At 39.6% G+C, this 17,536-nt stretch overlaps 1 protein-coding gene across 1 annotated transcript in view; it reads right to left on the bottom strand.

Moving 5' to 3' along the window:
• MYO3A (myosin IIIA) overlaps positions 1 to 17,536 on the bottom strand; it is a 127,065-nt gene that overhangs the window by 65,664 nt on the left and 43,865 nt on the right. Inside the window, exons 6-9 of the mRNA XM_009890568.1 lie at positions 6,971 to 7,047; positions 5,567 to 5,712; positions 3,812 to 3,877; positions 3,244 to 3,399 (exon numbers count right to left, since the gene is read on the bottom strand). Coding sequence (XP_009888870.1) covers positions 3,244 to 3,399; positions 3,812 to 3,877; positions 5,567 to 5,712; positions 6,971 to 7,047 — 445 coding nt within the window. The remainder of the gene's footprint in view (positions 1 to 3,243; positions 3,400 to 3,811; positions 3,878 to 5,566; positions 5,713 to 6,970; positions 7,048 to 17,536) is intronic.

Raw genomic sequence — 17,536 nt, 5'->3', positions numbered from 1 at the left:
GAAATCTCTATAGAGTTCCTTTATGACTTAACATGTTTGTAGCCAGGCTGTATTACTAACATTCTTAGTATTTGCACATGCTCTGCAGACAGTAACTTTATCACCGACAATCCAAAAGAACTTGTCTGTTGCTTCAATAAACTATGCTTTTCATTAATCTAGCTTTGAGAGTTCTCATTGAATGCGACCAAAATCCTTAAGTGTGGTCGTGCTAGTTCACAGAACGTGACTAGACTTAAGGCGTATGGTGTTACCAGTGCATTCGTAATTGTGATAGTTCAATATATTGAATGGGACCAGACTTATAACACCAAACTGGGCATCACTCAGAATCTAAGCCTAGCCGCCCCCAGCCCCTCTGGTGTCTGAGGACAAGGTGGAACACGAGGGGGTTTATTTTCTGCCAAATTACTTCGCCTTTTAACACAACATATGGCATGCTCATTTATACAACATGACACAGGTAGGAGGACTTCTTCCCTTGCTGGAAGGAAGGGTTCTTTAATCCCTTAAACTACCTGCCTCCCAGTGACAGCAAGCAGGAGAACTATGCCTTCAAATTATGGACCAAGAGAGTGCGAGCTGGAGATCAGGAGGGAGCTTTATAAGGAAAGTTGCCAGCAATTGGTGAAAGTTCAGGAATTCCACAGTAGGGCCCTAACACACCAGTGTAAAAACAGTCCCAGAACAGGATACCCAAGAAAAGAAAGCCAGGAGATTTTAAGATGAGACTCCTCCAGGTGACTTGTCACTACACAGCCTATGTCTTGACTCTGAATCAGATTTACATGGTACTTCTGTACAGAATTCTGTTGACACCATTTGCTCTGTGCAGATTGAAGGTCAGAAGATACATATGATTAGTATTTAAAGACTTCTGAAAAAGTATGACTACTGAATTCAAAGACCTGTGTATAATCTTTTTATCGTACAACAGAAGAAAAAACAAATGCCATTCTGTAGTAACGCCCTTTACAGGCCTGGAATTCTAATTTCTTCTAAAGTGAAATGATGTACATACTTTACTTCAATTTCAACTACTGGAAAATAAACTCTGCTTTTTTTGCTTGTACAGAGATAGCACTAGATATTAAGATGGGCGTGCTTACTGTTTCTAGGACACGGCTAATCTTTTTATGCATTCATTGCTATGAAAGACAATCTTCCAGCAAATGTAGTCAATAAATGTGTTAAAGCTGAAGTGATTACATGTACAGTGACTGTAAAACGTGATTTTTACTTGCAGTCTTTCATACTACCTTCACTGATCTCAGGTATGAAAAGACTTGGTTAAATCAATGCAAATGAGATTTAAACTAGTATCAGCCTACTTGTTAGTACTTTAAACTGCTAAAGTGAAATATGGGCACTACACACCAAGCTACTAGTTTAACCACGCCATTTAAATTACACCCTTAGTTAAATAAGTAATTTTTTTGGCACAGATTCAGATAATAAATTATTATTGTTTTCAGAGAGAAAATTCTGTCTTCTTTTGGGAACATCTATGTAGAAATTACAGTTGATCAATTGTAAAAGCATAGGTAACTTCATCACACAGTAACACATTCCTTAAACTCTGGTTTATATGAAGACCGATCAGTTAATAAAACACAGTCTAAACAGGATAGAGAAAGTGCCAATAGATCATCCTGTTTCTGTGCCATCTGACTGCTCTATGCACATGCAAATTGGGCTGCTTTATGTTTGTATTGTATAGGAAAAGAAAGTTTATGCAATTTGCTTTAGGCAGCATTTACATGAAAAAAATGAAAGGATTTTGAAAAACACACACATACGAGTTCTATAAAATAGGTAAAGAAGCTCATGATAGTTAATTGACTTAGAAGCTTGATTTTCAAAAACTACGCTTTGAAAGGACCAGTGTCACAAGTGTTAATAGGTTTTAAATTCATATAATTTAGTGTTTTGGACTTATTTTACCACATATCGTTTCTCTGTGTTTTATAAATAAACATTTTTTAAAGTCTGGAGCACATTGCTGTTTTAGTGCTCAGCACTGACATACCATAAGCTTATTTCAATTCCAGAATCTTTCTGGATTAAGCAATTGTCAAGTCTGCACCATATAGATCAGACAAATCCAGTCTGAGGCTTAAATTTAAGCAAACTGCATAGGTTTTTACTGAAATGCCAGAAAAGAGAAACTACTACTTGTCCCACATCCACTTACACAAAGTCCAAGAAAACCTAAAAATCACATATTACTTAGAAATATATTTTTTATTATTATCTTCAAAGGATAAGCAGAAAATTCTCCAAGATCAGAACTCATGACTGGTGTATATATGGTTACTATAAATATGTGTGAAAGGAAATGTGGCAGATTTTAGTAAGCTTTTTCTATATAGATAATGCCAAAATGTCTTTTAAAATTTATGTTCCATTAAAAAAAATAAATTGTCACCCTTTTCCTTGAAGCACAGGAGAAGTCGCACCGGTAGTACATCAATACTAATCTCTTACTACATTTCACATCTGATACATTACCTCAGTGTACTGGGTGGGTTTTTTTTAAATTGTAAAATTGAGCCAAGCCATTTTCAGTTTAAAAAAAATAAATTGTCACCCTTTTCCTTGAAGCACAGGAGAAGTCGCACCGGTAGTACATCAATACTAATCTCTTACTACATTTCACATCTGATACATTACCTCAGTGTACTGGGTGGGTTTTTTTTAAATTGTAAAATTGAGCCAAGCCATTTTCAGTTGTTTTAAATAAAAGCCACCAGGTGCTAAGTGGTTTATGCAGAACTGATATTACTAAATACTATTGGAAGAAAGAAAGTATCTATTAAAAAAGATGTAGATTTGAAGTTTGCAAAACAAGATCTGGTACCACTACCACTTCTTTCAATCAGTAGCGTGCAATTCTTGCAGGAACCTGACCAATTATTTTTAGCATACTTGCTTAAACTAAACATTAGCTGATGATGCAAATGTAAGAAAATGCCAAACATTAATTTCGCCTAACCTTAGCTTTCTGAAAGCAGTGATCCTAATTTGCAGCTTGACACAGAGGAGAAAGAGGCAGCACTTCTAAAGGTTGTTTCATCCCACGTGTGAATCATGATGCCCCTCTCTTTCCATTGGCTCTATAGAGAAGATCAAGCTCTCTACATTTTGGCCAGCTAAAAAGTTATGAAGGTGAATCTTTCTCTGAGCACTAGCCATTCTGAAACAGTGAAAGTATCAAAATTGTCCCAACTGGTCTACTTTTACCTTGCCTTTTCAGTGACTCCCATTTGTTGATGGACATCAATAAATTCCATGAGTTGCCTTTGTAGCACGTTTTCTTTTCCTTCAATTTGCTTAATAAAATCATGCTGCAAAAGATTAGATACTGTCGGACGCTTCTCATAATCTTTAGTCAAGCACCTGTGCTGGCAGAAAAAGCACATGATCATTGAGGGATTGCTGTTAAGTTTTGAAATGCTTGTCTGTAGTTCATTCATACCTCCATAATAGATACATACATCTTAATCACAACAGCTCTGTAGTGAAAATTGTTAAGATTTCACAGAATTGATGAGCCCAAGAAGTTAAATTACTGCATTTTAAAACAAAACATTCTTTAAATTAAGAAAAACAGAAACGTCAAGTGTGTTAAAATGTTGTTACTTTGTGTTTTAAACCTGGAGCCTCACTTGGAAGTCAAACTGGATTTCCAAACTAGGTTTTTAAGGAAAAGTATTAATAGCAACAGATTTCCACAGAGAATACAAAGATATTTTACACATGACATTTACACGTTCCATATTCAGCTACAGTGGTCTCTGTTGTTACTCACTTGTTAATAAAGTCATTGAATTCAGGTGACCACAGTTCAGGCTGCTGTAGCGTTGGAGGTGGATTCCTGCAAAGGTCAATGTGATGATAAGTTAATAAGCTACTCATTTCACAAAAACAATGTGTGAAGGCAGGCTGAGTAATGAGTTTTAGAAGCCCACTGAAAAAATATTGATTTCCACTGGTAAAAGGAGCATGGGTAGATTATACAATGCCTCACCGGTTCTCCTACTTTACATAACTAACAAGGAGAAATAGCATGGAGATGATCTACCAAGTGTAGCTAAGAATCACTATAATTTTCTAAATCAAATCAATAAATGGAAATGAAAGTAATAATCCATTAATCACTATTCACTTGTAATGGCAAGTTTCTCTTTTCAAGGCTGAAACAATATACTTTCTTAAGAGAATTTTTAAAAAGAATTTCTATTTTAAGTTTTCCCAGAATGACTGAATTAATCACTTTGCTGAACAAAGTGTTAGAAGGAACTAGCTCTTTATTAACTATTTCTCATTTATCAGAAGATAATCAGAAGTTAAGTGAAGGACTAAATAGAGACCTATTGTAAACAAATACTACTGCTTTCTTTTCTGTTGTTAGAACTGTCTATTGTAGGTGTTGATTTGGTTCAAACTGTTTTAGCAGTCACCTTCCATTCAAACAGAGGTGCTATTTTCACTGAGTACAGTCATGAAGACAAAAGGAATGACCTATAGTCGAGGTGACTTTTCTGTCTAATTTCAACCAATCGTCATAACTGCTTTTCTTTAATTGCTGCTTGATGTTTAGTCTATCACTTTCAGGTTTTGCTTAATGGAATGAAAGGTTATTGATCTTATATTTGCTCCAGGGCAGAGAAGTGCCCAGCATTTGTAAGGGTATAAGCCAGACGGTTTTTGAAGGCCTAGCTGAAATGATTGACCACAGCAGTTTGTAACTGCTTTTCCCATAGCAAGTAAAGGTAAGAAGAGCATTCATGCTCTGCTTCAGTGCCAAGACAGGCAAGATTTCTTAAATGTGAAGGTAATTTAAACTAATTTGGGTGACTTGGCTGAAAAGGACTTGAAGTAGTCATGTACACTATGTGATCTCAACAGTTGCGGTACTGCTCCAACTGTTAGAGTGAAATCCACGACTGCTGTATGATCACTCCCTACATACTTTGAGATCGATGTTCTTTGAAACACTGTAAGTGGCACTTTGGGTACTTTTATCTCCAGCTTCAAAGAAAACACGAAAGAAGTTGCTATTTGCACTGCCCGAGGACAGCAACACTGGAACTGCCAGGAGCAGCACAAGCTAATGAAAAGTGGCAGCCTAAATTTATGTGAGTGGTAGAACAATACTTTGCTTCAAAGGACATGAGATAACTCTTGAGGACAGGTATGGGGCCTGTTCTCCACAGTGGCATACTCGGACTCTGTATTTCCATCATAAGTCATTTTTTGTAACAGAATATATGGGACTCAGCTAAGTCCTATGCTCGTGTATATTGGGCAGCAGTCCACTCAGGAGGCGGTCTTACGGCTTTTTCTCAAATGTAGCCACAGTCAGGCTCTGAACTCCTCAATGTGTGCACATGGTTGAAGCAGAGGCTGCAGAAAATACAGCTGGACAAAGCATTTCTAACCTCCTCCTAGTATAAATAATATGAAGAAACTCCACATACTTACACAGTTTGTTCGGAGAAAGTAACAGTTAAGGAAAAAGTTCAGTGTAACCCAGCAAGAAATAAACACATCAGGATATTACCTTGGTATTTTGAAGAGTGCCCTCATAGGGTGCAGATCAGCAAGGGGTGGATCTCCATCTCCCAACTCTATTGCAGTAATACCCAGTGACCATGCATCACATCTGGCATCGTAGGAGCTATCTAGCTGCTGCTCACAGGCAATCACCTGTTGGAGTAAAAAAGTGGGATGGTCATTGCATGGTCAAATGTCCGAATTTAAGAGTACACCCACAGTTGGGGGAATCTCTTACAGGATGGAGATACTGGGTGAAATAAACAGACTTGCACACCTTTAGCAAGCTAAAGCATGCTGCTGCTGAAAAAAGCGATGCTTAAACTAGAGAAAGCAGGTGGCTGTGAACATCAGGTTCTCTGACCAGATGTTCCCTGATCCGACAAAAGGGTGCAAATCCTTGGCTTCTTCAGCTGAAGGTGGTAAACTGCATCCCATGGCTGAGGGAAGTAGCAGGAAACTCTTTTCTATGGACTATTCCTGCAAAATAACTGATGGAGCTATACTGCTCTCTCCATGAAGTGAACCAGGCAGGAAAGCAGAAGTTGAATTCACTAGCTCCTGCTGGGTCCTTATTCAGCCAAATCAGGCAATTTCAAAGTCAAGCTAATTTCTTGACAATATGTTTGCCACTGGATTACAGCAAATGTATTTAATTTCATGTACGTTTCAGCTCATCCACAATGCTGGATTTTTCATCCCATTAGCTACAGGTCTACACCAATGTGTATCCTGTTAGCTACATGGCTAGACTAATGCGTAGAAACAGAGTATGTTTATAAAAATATATGTGTATAAACAGAGTAGTTTCATGATATATATGCGTTTGTGTGCGCACAAATAGTCTAAGTACATAGACTTATTTATAACAAAATATTTTTCCTGCCTCATCTTAAAATGTATCTTTATATGCTTCAATTTCAGGCCGAAAAAATCTCCAAAGATACATACTGCATCTTATTTATTCATAATAACCTCTTCCATTTCTTGCTGTCAGCTATGGATATATAGTATTAAAAACTTTCCAGGTGTAGAAATCCAAAAATAAAAGCTATAATGTAACATAGCACCACCCTGGGCTCCTTCTGTCCATGGGAAGATGAGACATCTATCGTTTCAGAGCTTGAAAAGCTGGAAAGGATCAATGGTAGTGTACTCTCTTTAAGACTTTAGTAAGCAATTTAATGTCTTGCTCTCTGGCTCTAACTTTGTAATTTCAAAAACAAACCCCATTTTAACTTAATCCTTGCAAACATGTAAGAAAAAAGGTTTAAATCTCTTTTTTAAAGGGCATTGCTATTCCATTTGGTGAAAGGTCCAGCGGTCAGGAAGAAAGACAAAGAAAGAGCAAAAATGCAGAATGCAGCAGCTTGAATACCACTGACAAAATGTTTTGAAACATGAATCTAACCTCTGGAGCCATCCAGAATGGGGTGCCCACGGAGGTGTTCCGACGGAGACGAGTGCTGGTCAGCTGAGCAGACACACCTGGAAGAACGAAGGGAAGCCATAATCAGAGCAACTGCTGTTTCCATCCAAGACAGTCCTTCTGAACGGTGCCATCCCTGTCTTGTCATGCTACGACTTCCTCTGCAGGCAAATCTCAAATACATCTTGCCAGTCCTCTGGAAAGAGAAGACCAGTTCTCGAAGGTACTCAGGCGTCCTCCTCCTCTTCCTCCTCCTTGTCTTCCTCCTGCTCCTCCTGGCAGCAGAGGGACCACCCCGGCGGCGAGAGGGGGGACAGGGACAATGCGGTCTGGGTGCCCGGGTGTGAGAGAACTCGGCTGGTCCGAGGGCTCAGAATAGAAGTTTAACATTGACCCTGAGCAGATGCCCGTGTACCCCTGAAGAGACTGGAGAATCCTGAGAAGATCTGAGCACACTCAAATGAGCACTTCATTAGTAATCTGACTCCATATATTTTGACTGGCTAATTACAGTTTTTCTATATCCTGTTTTAGGAGAGTGGTAAAGCACTTTAGGGCGGGGGGAAAGTACTGTACTTTCCACGGTTTCTTTTTTTCTTTTAATGCTCAGTACTGACACTAGACCTCTGTTTCATTATTTATATATTTCAGGTTGAACACTATAAAAGATATTTATCCTCATCTCTTAGCTGCTCTGCCATAAAAAAGAAACAATAAAACAGTCAAACCACAAAAATTCTTACAAAAAGAGAAGTCTCTCCATGCTCAAAGCACATTCTCAAAGCAACATCAAATGCCTGCAAATCAGATTTGTAACATGAGCTGTAGTTTGAGGAATTAACTGTTTCTGGCCAAGAGCTGGAAAGTGAACTCTGAAGTCTAAAGATTCCTTACAGCTTTAAATTAAAAGACACTGAAATATTAGGAATTCGAGTGGGCTGCAGCTCACTTCTAACCAGCCTGGCACCAATTTCCTGCCTTATGAAACAAGGGTGTATTGGTTGGAAATATCTCTAGTGTGTGCAAAGTGGAGAGTACAACACATAGAGAAAAACAGCCCCTCAGCTAGCATGGCCTGAACTATTATGGATTGATGAGTCGCAATCAACTGTGAGGTCCACACGTGGAAAAAAACAGCCCCTCCGCTAGCAAGTCCATCCTGGCTTTGACCAGAGCACGAACAGTGCGTGGTCAACAATTGCATTGGCTGGATGGCGTGTGATGTGAGAGCAGATTGGGCAAAAGTAGAATGGCAGAGTATACGCACAGATAAGCATCCAGGTAAAAGGATATAAAAGAGCACTGCTGTAAAATAAAATATACTGTTGCTGCAATTTGATATTCAGTGTCGTGTCCATCTCTACAATGACACCCGGGGAGCCTGGCTGTGTCCCCAGGCTGGTGGTCTGCGTTCCTTGTGGCCCTGGCTGTCTCTCCAGGGTGTTGGTCTGGGTGCCCAGTGACCCTGGCGGTGTCCTCATGGTGGTGGTCTGGGTGGCAAGGGGCCCTGGCATTGCCCCCAGGGTGATGGTCTGGGTTCCCAGTGGCCCTGACTGTGTCCCCACAGTGGTGATCTGGGTGCCTGGTGGACCTGGCTGTATCCCCAGGTTGGTGGTCTGGGTGCCCGGTGACCCTAACTGTGTTCTCACGGTGGTGCTGAGGCACCAATTTCCTGCCTTATGAAACAAGGGTGTATTGGTTGGAAATATCTCTAGTGTGTGCAAAGTGGAGAGTACAACACATAGAGAAAAACAGCCCCTCAGCTAGCATGGCCTGAACTATTATGGATTGATGAGTCGCAATCAACTGTGAGGTCCACACATGGAAAAAAACAGCCCCTCCGCTAGCAAGTCCTGAACTATTATGGGTTTGTGAGTCATACCCAATTGTGAGGTCCACCAGAGGCATATTCTGAACTGCTGATATCATGGATGGCAAGAAAGGTGCTGTGTTCTACTCTTGTTCCAACCTCAGTCTGATTGACACTGAAGTTCATTTATTTTGCCTTTATACATACGTCTGCTTTCTCTTTAAAAAAAGTAAAAAGCCTCAGTTTCACTCTGAGTGCCACTTCATTATTCTGAAATACATGAAGCTCCGGTGAGCACCACTGCCCAGTTTCAACTCTATACTGTCTGGTTTGAACACGCTTGACCTTACCTTCCTGAAAACCCTGCAGATGCTTCACAACAGGAGCAATTCACATTAACTGCCCAGTGGAAATACTAACTAAACCTCTGTCTAGATAGCATTTGGTTAGTTTGGTGTTTTTTTCAGTGGAGGCCAAGAAACCATAGAAAGCTCAATCTGTTGGTTGTTTTTTTTTTACTCTAAAGCTACATATTCAGCTCTGATTCACAAAATATCTGCATTTGTCCATCACAGAAATGTATACAACTGATGAAAACGAGGCAGCAAGAAAGATCCTACCCATTCCTTTGAGACAAACACAACTATTGCTTTTGTGGCTGCCTCCCTCTAGTCTACTCCAGGCTTGAGAAAGTTGGATCTCTTCCTCTCTCCATGCCTGCAGAAAGTCCAATACAGTGTTTGCACCACGGAAAGCAGGGCAATTTGAGTCTTAGCACAAAGTCCATCAATCCTGCTTCAGCTCAGCTATGCAGGGGCTTTGTTTTTGCTACCTCAAGGAGTTGTCTGAGGTCCAGCTTCCGGCTCATGGAGTCTGTGGCTGTTTCTGAGCCCTCAGCAAAACATGTCATTCAGAAAGCAAAGAGTAAGCACACATCACCACAGGTCTGTCACCGTTGCAGTGATGCAAACAGACATCATTACGTGATCCTTGGTTTTGGAGGGAGAGGAGGCTACTCTCCCCTCTCCCTTTCTACGTGTTGTGGGAGTCCCCTGTGCTAAGCGCTTGTTCGTGGTCTTGGATGAGGAAACGTGATTCAGATCTGCAGGCAAAGAAAGGCGCTAACTAAATTTTTATGATTCCAATGTCAGATTTTATAAATAATCACAACTTTCTGTAGAGATAAGAAACAAAATATAAAAGGAACATTAATGTGCACAATCTTCTCTGTCTATGCACTGTTGGTTTTTTCCTCTTTGAACTGTAATTATTAAATAAACTGAAGGATTTTTTCCTCCTCCCCCTTTTTCTACTTCAGCAAAAAGCTGATTTAATTTGAATTGTTCACTACTACTTTCTTTAGCCTCTCGGGGTTTTTTTCGTGCTTTTTGTTTGTTTGTTTTCTTATCTTTTTGCTCTTAGCAGTAAAGTGGCATTTCAGATTACGGAGCGTAGGTCTTATGACAAATGATATTTCCTTGGGCTTTTTCTGTGTATGGAGGAAAGATGATGTAATTCCACACTTAGTAACATTTCTTCCAGCATTTCAGTAACCAGTCAAGCATATAGTGGGCCAGCTTTTTTTAACTTGTGTATTTTCTAACAAAAACATCTTGCTCCTCCCCTTTCACTACTGCTTTGATGCAAAATGAATCAAATATTCTCCTAAGAAAATCTAAAAATATGTCATAAAATGGTCGTTTATTACATACAAATTGCAAATCTTATGAAAGTGAAGAGCTTAATAAATAAGTGTATTAATAATATCAATGCACACTATACCAAAAAGAAAATATTGTGCATATAGTTGGAAAAAGGCTTCTTTTTTCTTTTTTTCAGGCATTATTTTACTAATAAAAAATGGAAATTAGCAGGCTTACACCATGAGTATTATTCAAGCTTTTCATTGCAAAAATAGACATATTGGAATAACAGTGAAAGTAAAGCTACCTACTTATGACCTCAGCACTCAGTAAAAGAAAAACTGCAGAAATGAGCTCCCTATTATTGGGAAAGATTTGTCTCATAGTAGTGCTCAATCTGAGTAGACACTGTTCTGATCTAAATTGGGAGGCTGTACAACATCGTTTTATGATTCTGCCCTGTGACAGAAGTATGCACGTTTTACTGGTTGATGCTAACAGGGGAATGGCAAGCCCTGCGAAATTCTACTAAATTCACATCGGGCACACAGCAGGGAGAGTGCATTCCCAACCCGCTAGCCACTGTATCGGTACATACAAATATACCCAAAGGGCTCACGCTGTTGCTATCACACTGCCTCTGGCTACCTCTTCCATAACCCTTCTTCACTTGTGCCTTCAGTGTCCACTTCCCCATCAAAGCATCCTCTTTGTGACCTCCTTTGGATGAAGAACCTGCAACTCGATCGCTCCTCAAGCTAGTCTCTGAGCCAAAAAAACTGCTCACACTGTTAACCTTGTAGATCTAAACAGGCTGAAATGCTTTGAATTATTTCCCAACATTTTTATAATCTCTGAGAGAGACAGATCTAAAACAGCAGCAGCATCTTGCACTGCATTCCCCTTAAGCCTGCCGGCAGATGGGTTTTGACATTCCTGTTCTACACTGTTTTCTGCAAAAAGTGGCCTCTCCTTCCTTGCCTCTCTGTCCAATGGTGTGAAGGCAGTCCCTCATAAATCACTCAACTCCACTTTTTACTAGATCTGGAGGCAACCTGTCCCAACGGTTTAAGGTTTTTAGCACCCTAAGCTTCACTCTGAAAAGCCACCGCCATTCTTGGCAAGATGCAGACAGGGAAGTAGCTACTCCCCACGCAACAACGGTGGGGTCATAACTCAACCCCTCTGTAATTGCTGTTATCTTTGACACCGTCTCATTTCTTTGTTTCTTTCTTTCAGGTTGTATTTGTGTAATGGTGCATATCCAGACAGGATAATTTTAGACAGATCAGCTGAAATACACATAAGTCCTTCATACTCCACAATGACAAAATACAACAGGGAAAGAACAAGATTAAAACAAAGAAATTCTGATAGTCCAAATGGCAAATGTCACAACACACCAGGTACATAACCACATGCATCTATATTGCAAGTATGGTGGCAGTCCCACCAAGACTGTAAAGGGACATCAGAGAGCTTCTCCCAGGTTTAATTACTTAGCAGGGATAGAAGGCATAAATATATTTAATAGAAAACGTCACGACCGGGCCATAAGGACACAAGTGGTTGGTCTGATGACTTTACAAGTGATGTTTCAGAACCTTTTTGAAACAATGTCAATACTCAGAATTCCTTATAGACTATCAACTGACCTCAAAAGCAAACTTTTAAATTAAAAGCACACAGAAGCAATAATGTTTCCTTGGGCAAGCTGTTGACAGAAAAGCATGCTTGAGAACTTCTGCTCAATGATAAGTACTCAAATTAAAACTAGAACTAAAATCAGGTTCTGACCAATAAGATGGAAATAAAGAAATAGGAAACAAAGGTGAAATGAGAAGCCAAAAAATTCGAATTTTCAGCAGCATTTTATGTTGAAAGGTGTTATGTTAGGTTATGATGAAGCATAACTTTCCTTTCATAAATCCATGCTGCCTACTCCCAGTCACCTTTTTGTCCTTCATATGTTTGGAAATGGTTTCCAGGACTATTTGCTCCACCACCTGCCCAGGGATGAAAGTGGGGCTGACCAGCTTGCAGTTGTCTGAATCCTCCTTCCTGCCCTTCTTGAAGATAGGAGTGACAATAGCTTTCCGCTAGTCATCAGGAACCTCCCCAGTCTCCAAGACCTTTCAAAGATTATCAACAGTGGCCTTGCAATGACATTGGTCAGCTCCCTCGGCACTCTTGGGTGCATCCCATCAGGTCCCACGGAGTTGTGTATGTCCAGTTCGTTTAAATGCTCCCTAACCTGATCCTCCTCTATCGAGAGTAAGTTTCCTTGCTCCAGACTTTCTCACTGGTCTCAGGGATCTGGGATTCTTGAAGGCCAGACTTACAAGCAAAGACCATAGCAAAGAAGACATTGAGTGTCACAGCCTTTTCCATGTCCTTTGTCACCACATCCCCTGTCTTTATGTAATTTTAATGCATATAGTGCTTTAATGATGAAAACTAGATTTTCCCAAACACTCAGGAAAACATGCACCTCAGAAGCAAATCTTTAACTGAAATAGGGCATATCCAAAGATAACCGAATGGCCCTTTACAAGTCTAGAAAGATCAGAAGTTTAGTATCCAAAAGACTGCCTGGGACATGAAAAATCCATGGTGTTTCGTACAAAACCAAGAGGCATGGAGTTAAAGGAGGATAAAAAAATCAAATCTGTACTATAAAATATATGGTGATATAAGTGGAAACTAAAGGAATCAAAGTCCAGTGCGTTTCACAGTAAACTCACTACGAGGATTAAAGACAAAGAAAAGGCATTTTTAGGCACACAAGGAACAAAATGAAAATCCTACAGCAGATACAGAATCATTACAAGGGACATACTGATAACAAAAGAGCAAACAGTGACCTAAAAAAAAGCAGAACGTTCACTACATCCATGAGATAGATAATCTTTTTTAAATAAGAAGTTTTAATACAGCTTCTTGCTTTAAGAAACCCGAGAACTTTAGTATTACAGGAGACTGGGCAGGACAGTGTGGTAGCATACTCTACCTTCCCTTAGTCTACGATTCTGACTGCACCCTTTCTCCATGGCTCCCAGCAGAGCAGGTGACCACAGGCTGCCCTCCGCACGTTCCTGACAGCTCACTGCGGCACGAGGCCAATGATTCTAATCAAATCTCATGCTTCAGGGCTTCAGCTGGTTTCCTGAAAGGGATGCACAGGAACATTTGTTTTCCTGACGCACAATTGGCCAGATGTATTTAGATAGGAGAGCTAGTCTTCTCTGGAGCCTCAGGGATTTGTGCAGCCACACACAATCTGGTGCAGTATGCTGGTGAGGAAAGTCCTCCTTCCTAGATGCTGCCTTCCTTCCATATTAGGTTTCAAACTGCCTGCCACATTTGAGGCCCAAAAAGCATTTTTTGCCCTGTACGACTGGGAAAACCCTGGAGATTTTTCTCCTTGTTATATGACATGGTTTTCCTGTTAAGATTATCTGGGTTACTGGCAACATCTATGCCGATGGGACAGAATATTTAAAATATCTAAGGACTGGAATACTTCAGTACAAATGAATCATTAGGTTTAACTTTCAGGTAAAAATGAATGGGTTTTAGTATACACAGGTAAGACCAGAAGGTTTCTAATACCCTCAAGAGATGGCTATTTTGTGACCCATGAGAAAACCAAGAGGAAGCCTTTGCTGACCAGAAAGGGCTATTGTCTCAGTTCATGTGTCTCTGGCGTAGGACGCAAGCTTTCTGTGTCAAGCTTCTTTAATGTTTAAGCCATCAGTGACATCTTTATGTGAATTAGTAGAAGAAAATATTTCAAAGACCAAGCGAACAGATTATCCTGGATACAGCATTTGGCCACATGATTTCTTTTTGTTGTTAGTGAACAGCACAAAGGTTTTCATTCACACATGGCCCATAAAATAAGTTTTTAAGGACTAAGCCTTCAACAAAGAATTAAACATTCAACAATGAAAATGCTCCACAGCTCAAGTCAATGCAATCCATCTTATCCTTGCTAACCCTGGTTTGAAAAATTGGGAATTATTACTTTGATTGGGTTCAAAGCAGTTTGACAAGCTGCTCATGAAGAAAGCTTTCTTCAAAGTCTTTTACTTTTATTGGCTTCTGCCATAGTCCCCTAGTAAATGCTTTTTAGAAGTAACATGTGAATATCATGCTATATGGTATGCAGAAATGACAACACAATAATAGTCTGGTTTTGATCTGAATCAGTGAAGCAGACAGCTTTATTATGGATGCATGCTAGACTGACTAAGGCAAATACAAGTCTTGCTATGATTCATTGCTTAAAGTAAGCTAAGGGCAGAAAGAAAATTATTTTATTTTTGAATACTTTCAAATTAAATTATTTTAATGAATTGTTTCATTTTTGCAGAATGATTCAGACAGCCTTTACAGCTAATGCAGGGCAGGAAGAAAGAGATGCAATAGGATATTCTGACTTCCAGAATAAGTAATCTACAAAAGTTTGGAAAACTACTCAAGGTCATGCTGAGCTCCTCTTCCATGTCAGCAGGACATGTGAGGCTGGGAACCATGATATATATTAAACGGGACAGAGATTAAAATGTCCTTCCCCAAAATGCCCCAATACTTAAACTTGGATCACTCACAATTGGCTTCTCAGCCTATTCACTGAGCACAAGGTGGCTCTCGACTTCCAAGCCATTGCAGCCTGACCTATACTGCAGGCAGTTGCAGCACAGTCCTGTCAGCCTTCTCTCCCTCTGCAATGCCACATGCCACACAGGCTGGCTAGACTGATCTGTGGTCAGTCAACAAGCTGCATCTATCAAGCCTGTTCGTGGTAGGGAGAGGCCATAGCACTGCGCCACAGCAAGGGAACACGAGAGTTGGGGAAGTGCCACGATGAAAGGACGAAGTTCAGTGTTGTGGCTCCCTCTCCAACCTCTGACCCAAGATTTCAGGTACTTTCCCCACAAGACAAGCAGAAAGCTCCCTCATGCATCAGAAAACCAGGAGAGGAGAGCAATTAAGCAGATGGAACTATTAAGATGGAGTCTTACCATGGACTCATGAATTACTTTGAGATTGTCCCTATTATTTTGGACATGCTGTACAGTGTAACTGATTTTACTACTCTTGTTTTGTCATTATAGCAGCTGCTGGCTCATCTACACTTCAAAAACTCAACCTGTATAGTATCGTCACAGAATTTTAAATATTTTGGCTGTATTGGAATAGGAATGAGTATCATTCAATAAAACATAACAAAAACACCTATGCATTCTAACTTACGTTGATCAATTGTTACTGATAACTAGTAGTAGTAAAGCATTATTAACATTCCATAATTTGTTAGGAAGAAGTACCACACCACTCCTGAGCCACAAAAGAGAATGTTGGCAGAATTACTACACACTCTATCTAGGGAAAAAAACCCCAAGAAATTTATTTTATGAACTCAATTGAATTATGAAATGAACTTAGTGCTTTCATTTAGCACTGCCTAAATGAAATTATGTACGCATTTAAAAGTAAAAATAGGGTTAATACAAAAATAGACTACCAAAAAGAGTGTCTTACAATTGACTTGTTTCACCAAATTGCAATTTTCAATAATAGAAGGCCATCCAGAAATGCCAGCATTCAGATTCCCTTGGCTCTTAACTTTGGATGACTTCAAATAGCTTTAAAAGAATGATCATTCTCTCCACAACAAAATAACCACCCTATTACATTCCAAACACAAAGTCTGACCTCTGTCTACCTGCAGTTTCCAAACTACATGGAAGAAATAGTTCAAGTATTAAACAAAGCAATGTCAGTTTTCAGTATGTCTTAAAAAAGCAACTCAGTACTGCTTCCCCCAATCCGTTTTTTCCCGAATGAGTCATACTCAGCTTAAATCTCTAGTTGACTCAGGCTACTGTAAATCCATGATAAAACTGGGCTAGCTACATGCAAAGTGCGTTATCTGAAACTGCATTTGGAATGCCAAGACAATATTCACATGCAACTTTTAAATCCCACACTTCTAACATTTGAAACAAAAGCAGAAAAATGCAAACTAAGCATGTTTAAAGTACAAAAATCACCTTACCTTCACTATATATTGCATTAATGATACAATACATGTTTTAATTATGCAATCTCTTTATCCACAGTACAAAAGGAACCCTTGAAGTCATTATTCTATTAAGTGCATGCAGAACAGCTTGTAATTTTCCACCATCTGCCAGCAGCAGTGAGATTGCATTACCTTCTTTCCATGTCTTCCACTGGAACGTGCTTTACCTATAAAAAAACTTTAGATCTTTCCTATGTATTGCTTATCCAAAGACTGTAATGATGCAGAGTTTTAGATACCATTAATGAAATGCCTAAGAAGAAAATGAAAATGGATGGTGTCAAACCTTTTCAATAGCTCCCTTCCCACAGTGACAGCACTAGGCAAACTGGGGGGAATCACGGGATCTCTTGTAGTTAGAAATAGGCTTGAATTCCAAAGATTTAACGAAGCTTCCAACATTTTATTTTCATTATGGGAATTTGAATATTTCTAATATCCATCTAGATATCTGACTTATTTTTTTCCCAATGACCTTTCATGGTAATCACACAGAATGGTATAGCATCAACAGTCTAATTACATGTGGTATGAAAGTATGTTTTCATTTGATGCATAGAAGGACATGGCTTTCAGCAAGGAACAGTGCTGCTGGAAAACTATGCCTTTGCCTAAGCGGTGGAGTACAATTTATACTTACATTTTTTTCTGGACATTTCCAAGGCAACAGCTGCTCAGCCTGAGATACTTCTAGTCTGTGACAGCAGGCTTCAGCAGCCCCATAGAAGTATGAGCTACCTGTGCTCTTGTTCAAGACTATCAGCCTACAAGGTCAATCCTCAAAAACATAGCTGAAGGGGAATTTTCCATCAGCATTATACTCTCTTCTTTTTAGCTAAAAGAATCACTTGCCACGTGACTGCAGATGTTTCAAAAGTTTTAGTGGAAAAATGGTCCTTTTCTCCACGGCTCCCAACACATCAGCAACTTGTCTTGTTTGCTGATAGGGAGTTGTGTCCTCTAGGATCCTCTTCTTTCAATAATATATGAGCATGAAAAGCTCT

The sequence above is a fragment of the Charadrius vociferus genome, unplaced genomic scaffold (genome assembly GCF_000708025.1).
Source record: "Charadrius vociferus isolate BGI_N301 unplaced genomic scaffold, ASM70802v2 scaffold1038, whole genome shotgun sequence".
NCBI classification, from domain to species: domain Eukaryota; kingdom Metazoa; phylum Chordata; class Aves; order Charadriiformes; family Charadriidae; genus Charadrius; species Charadrius vociferus.
The sequence above is the reverse complement of the archived record's forward strand: the minus strand, read 5'-3'. Positions and strand labels throughout refer to the sequence as shown.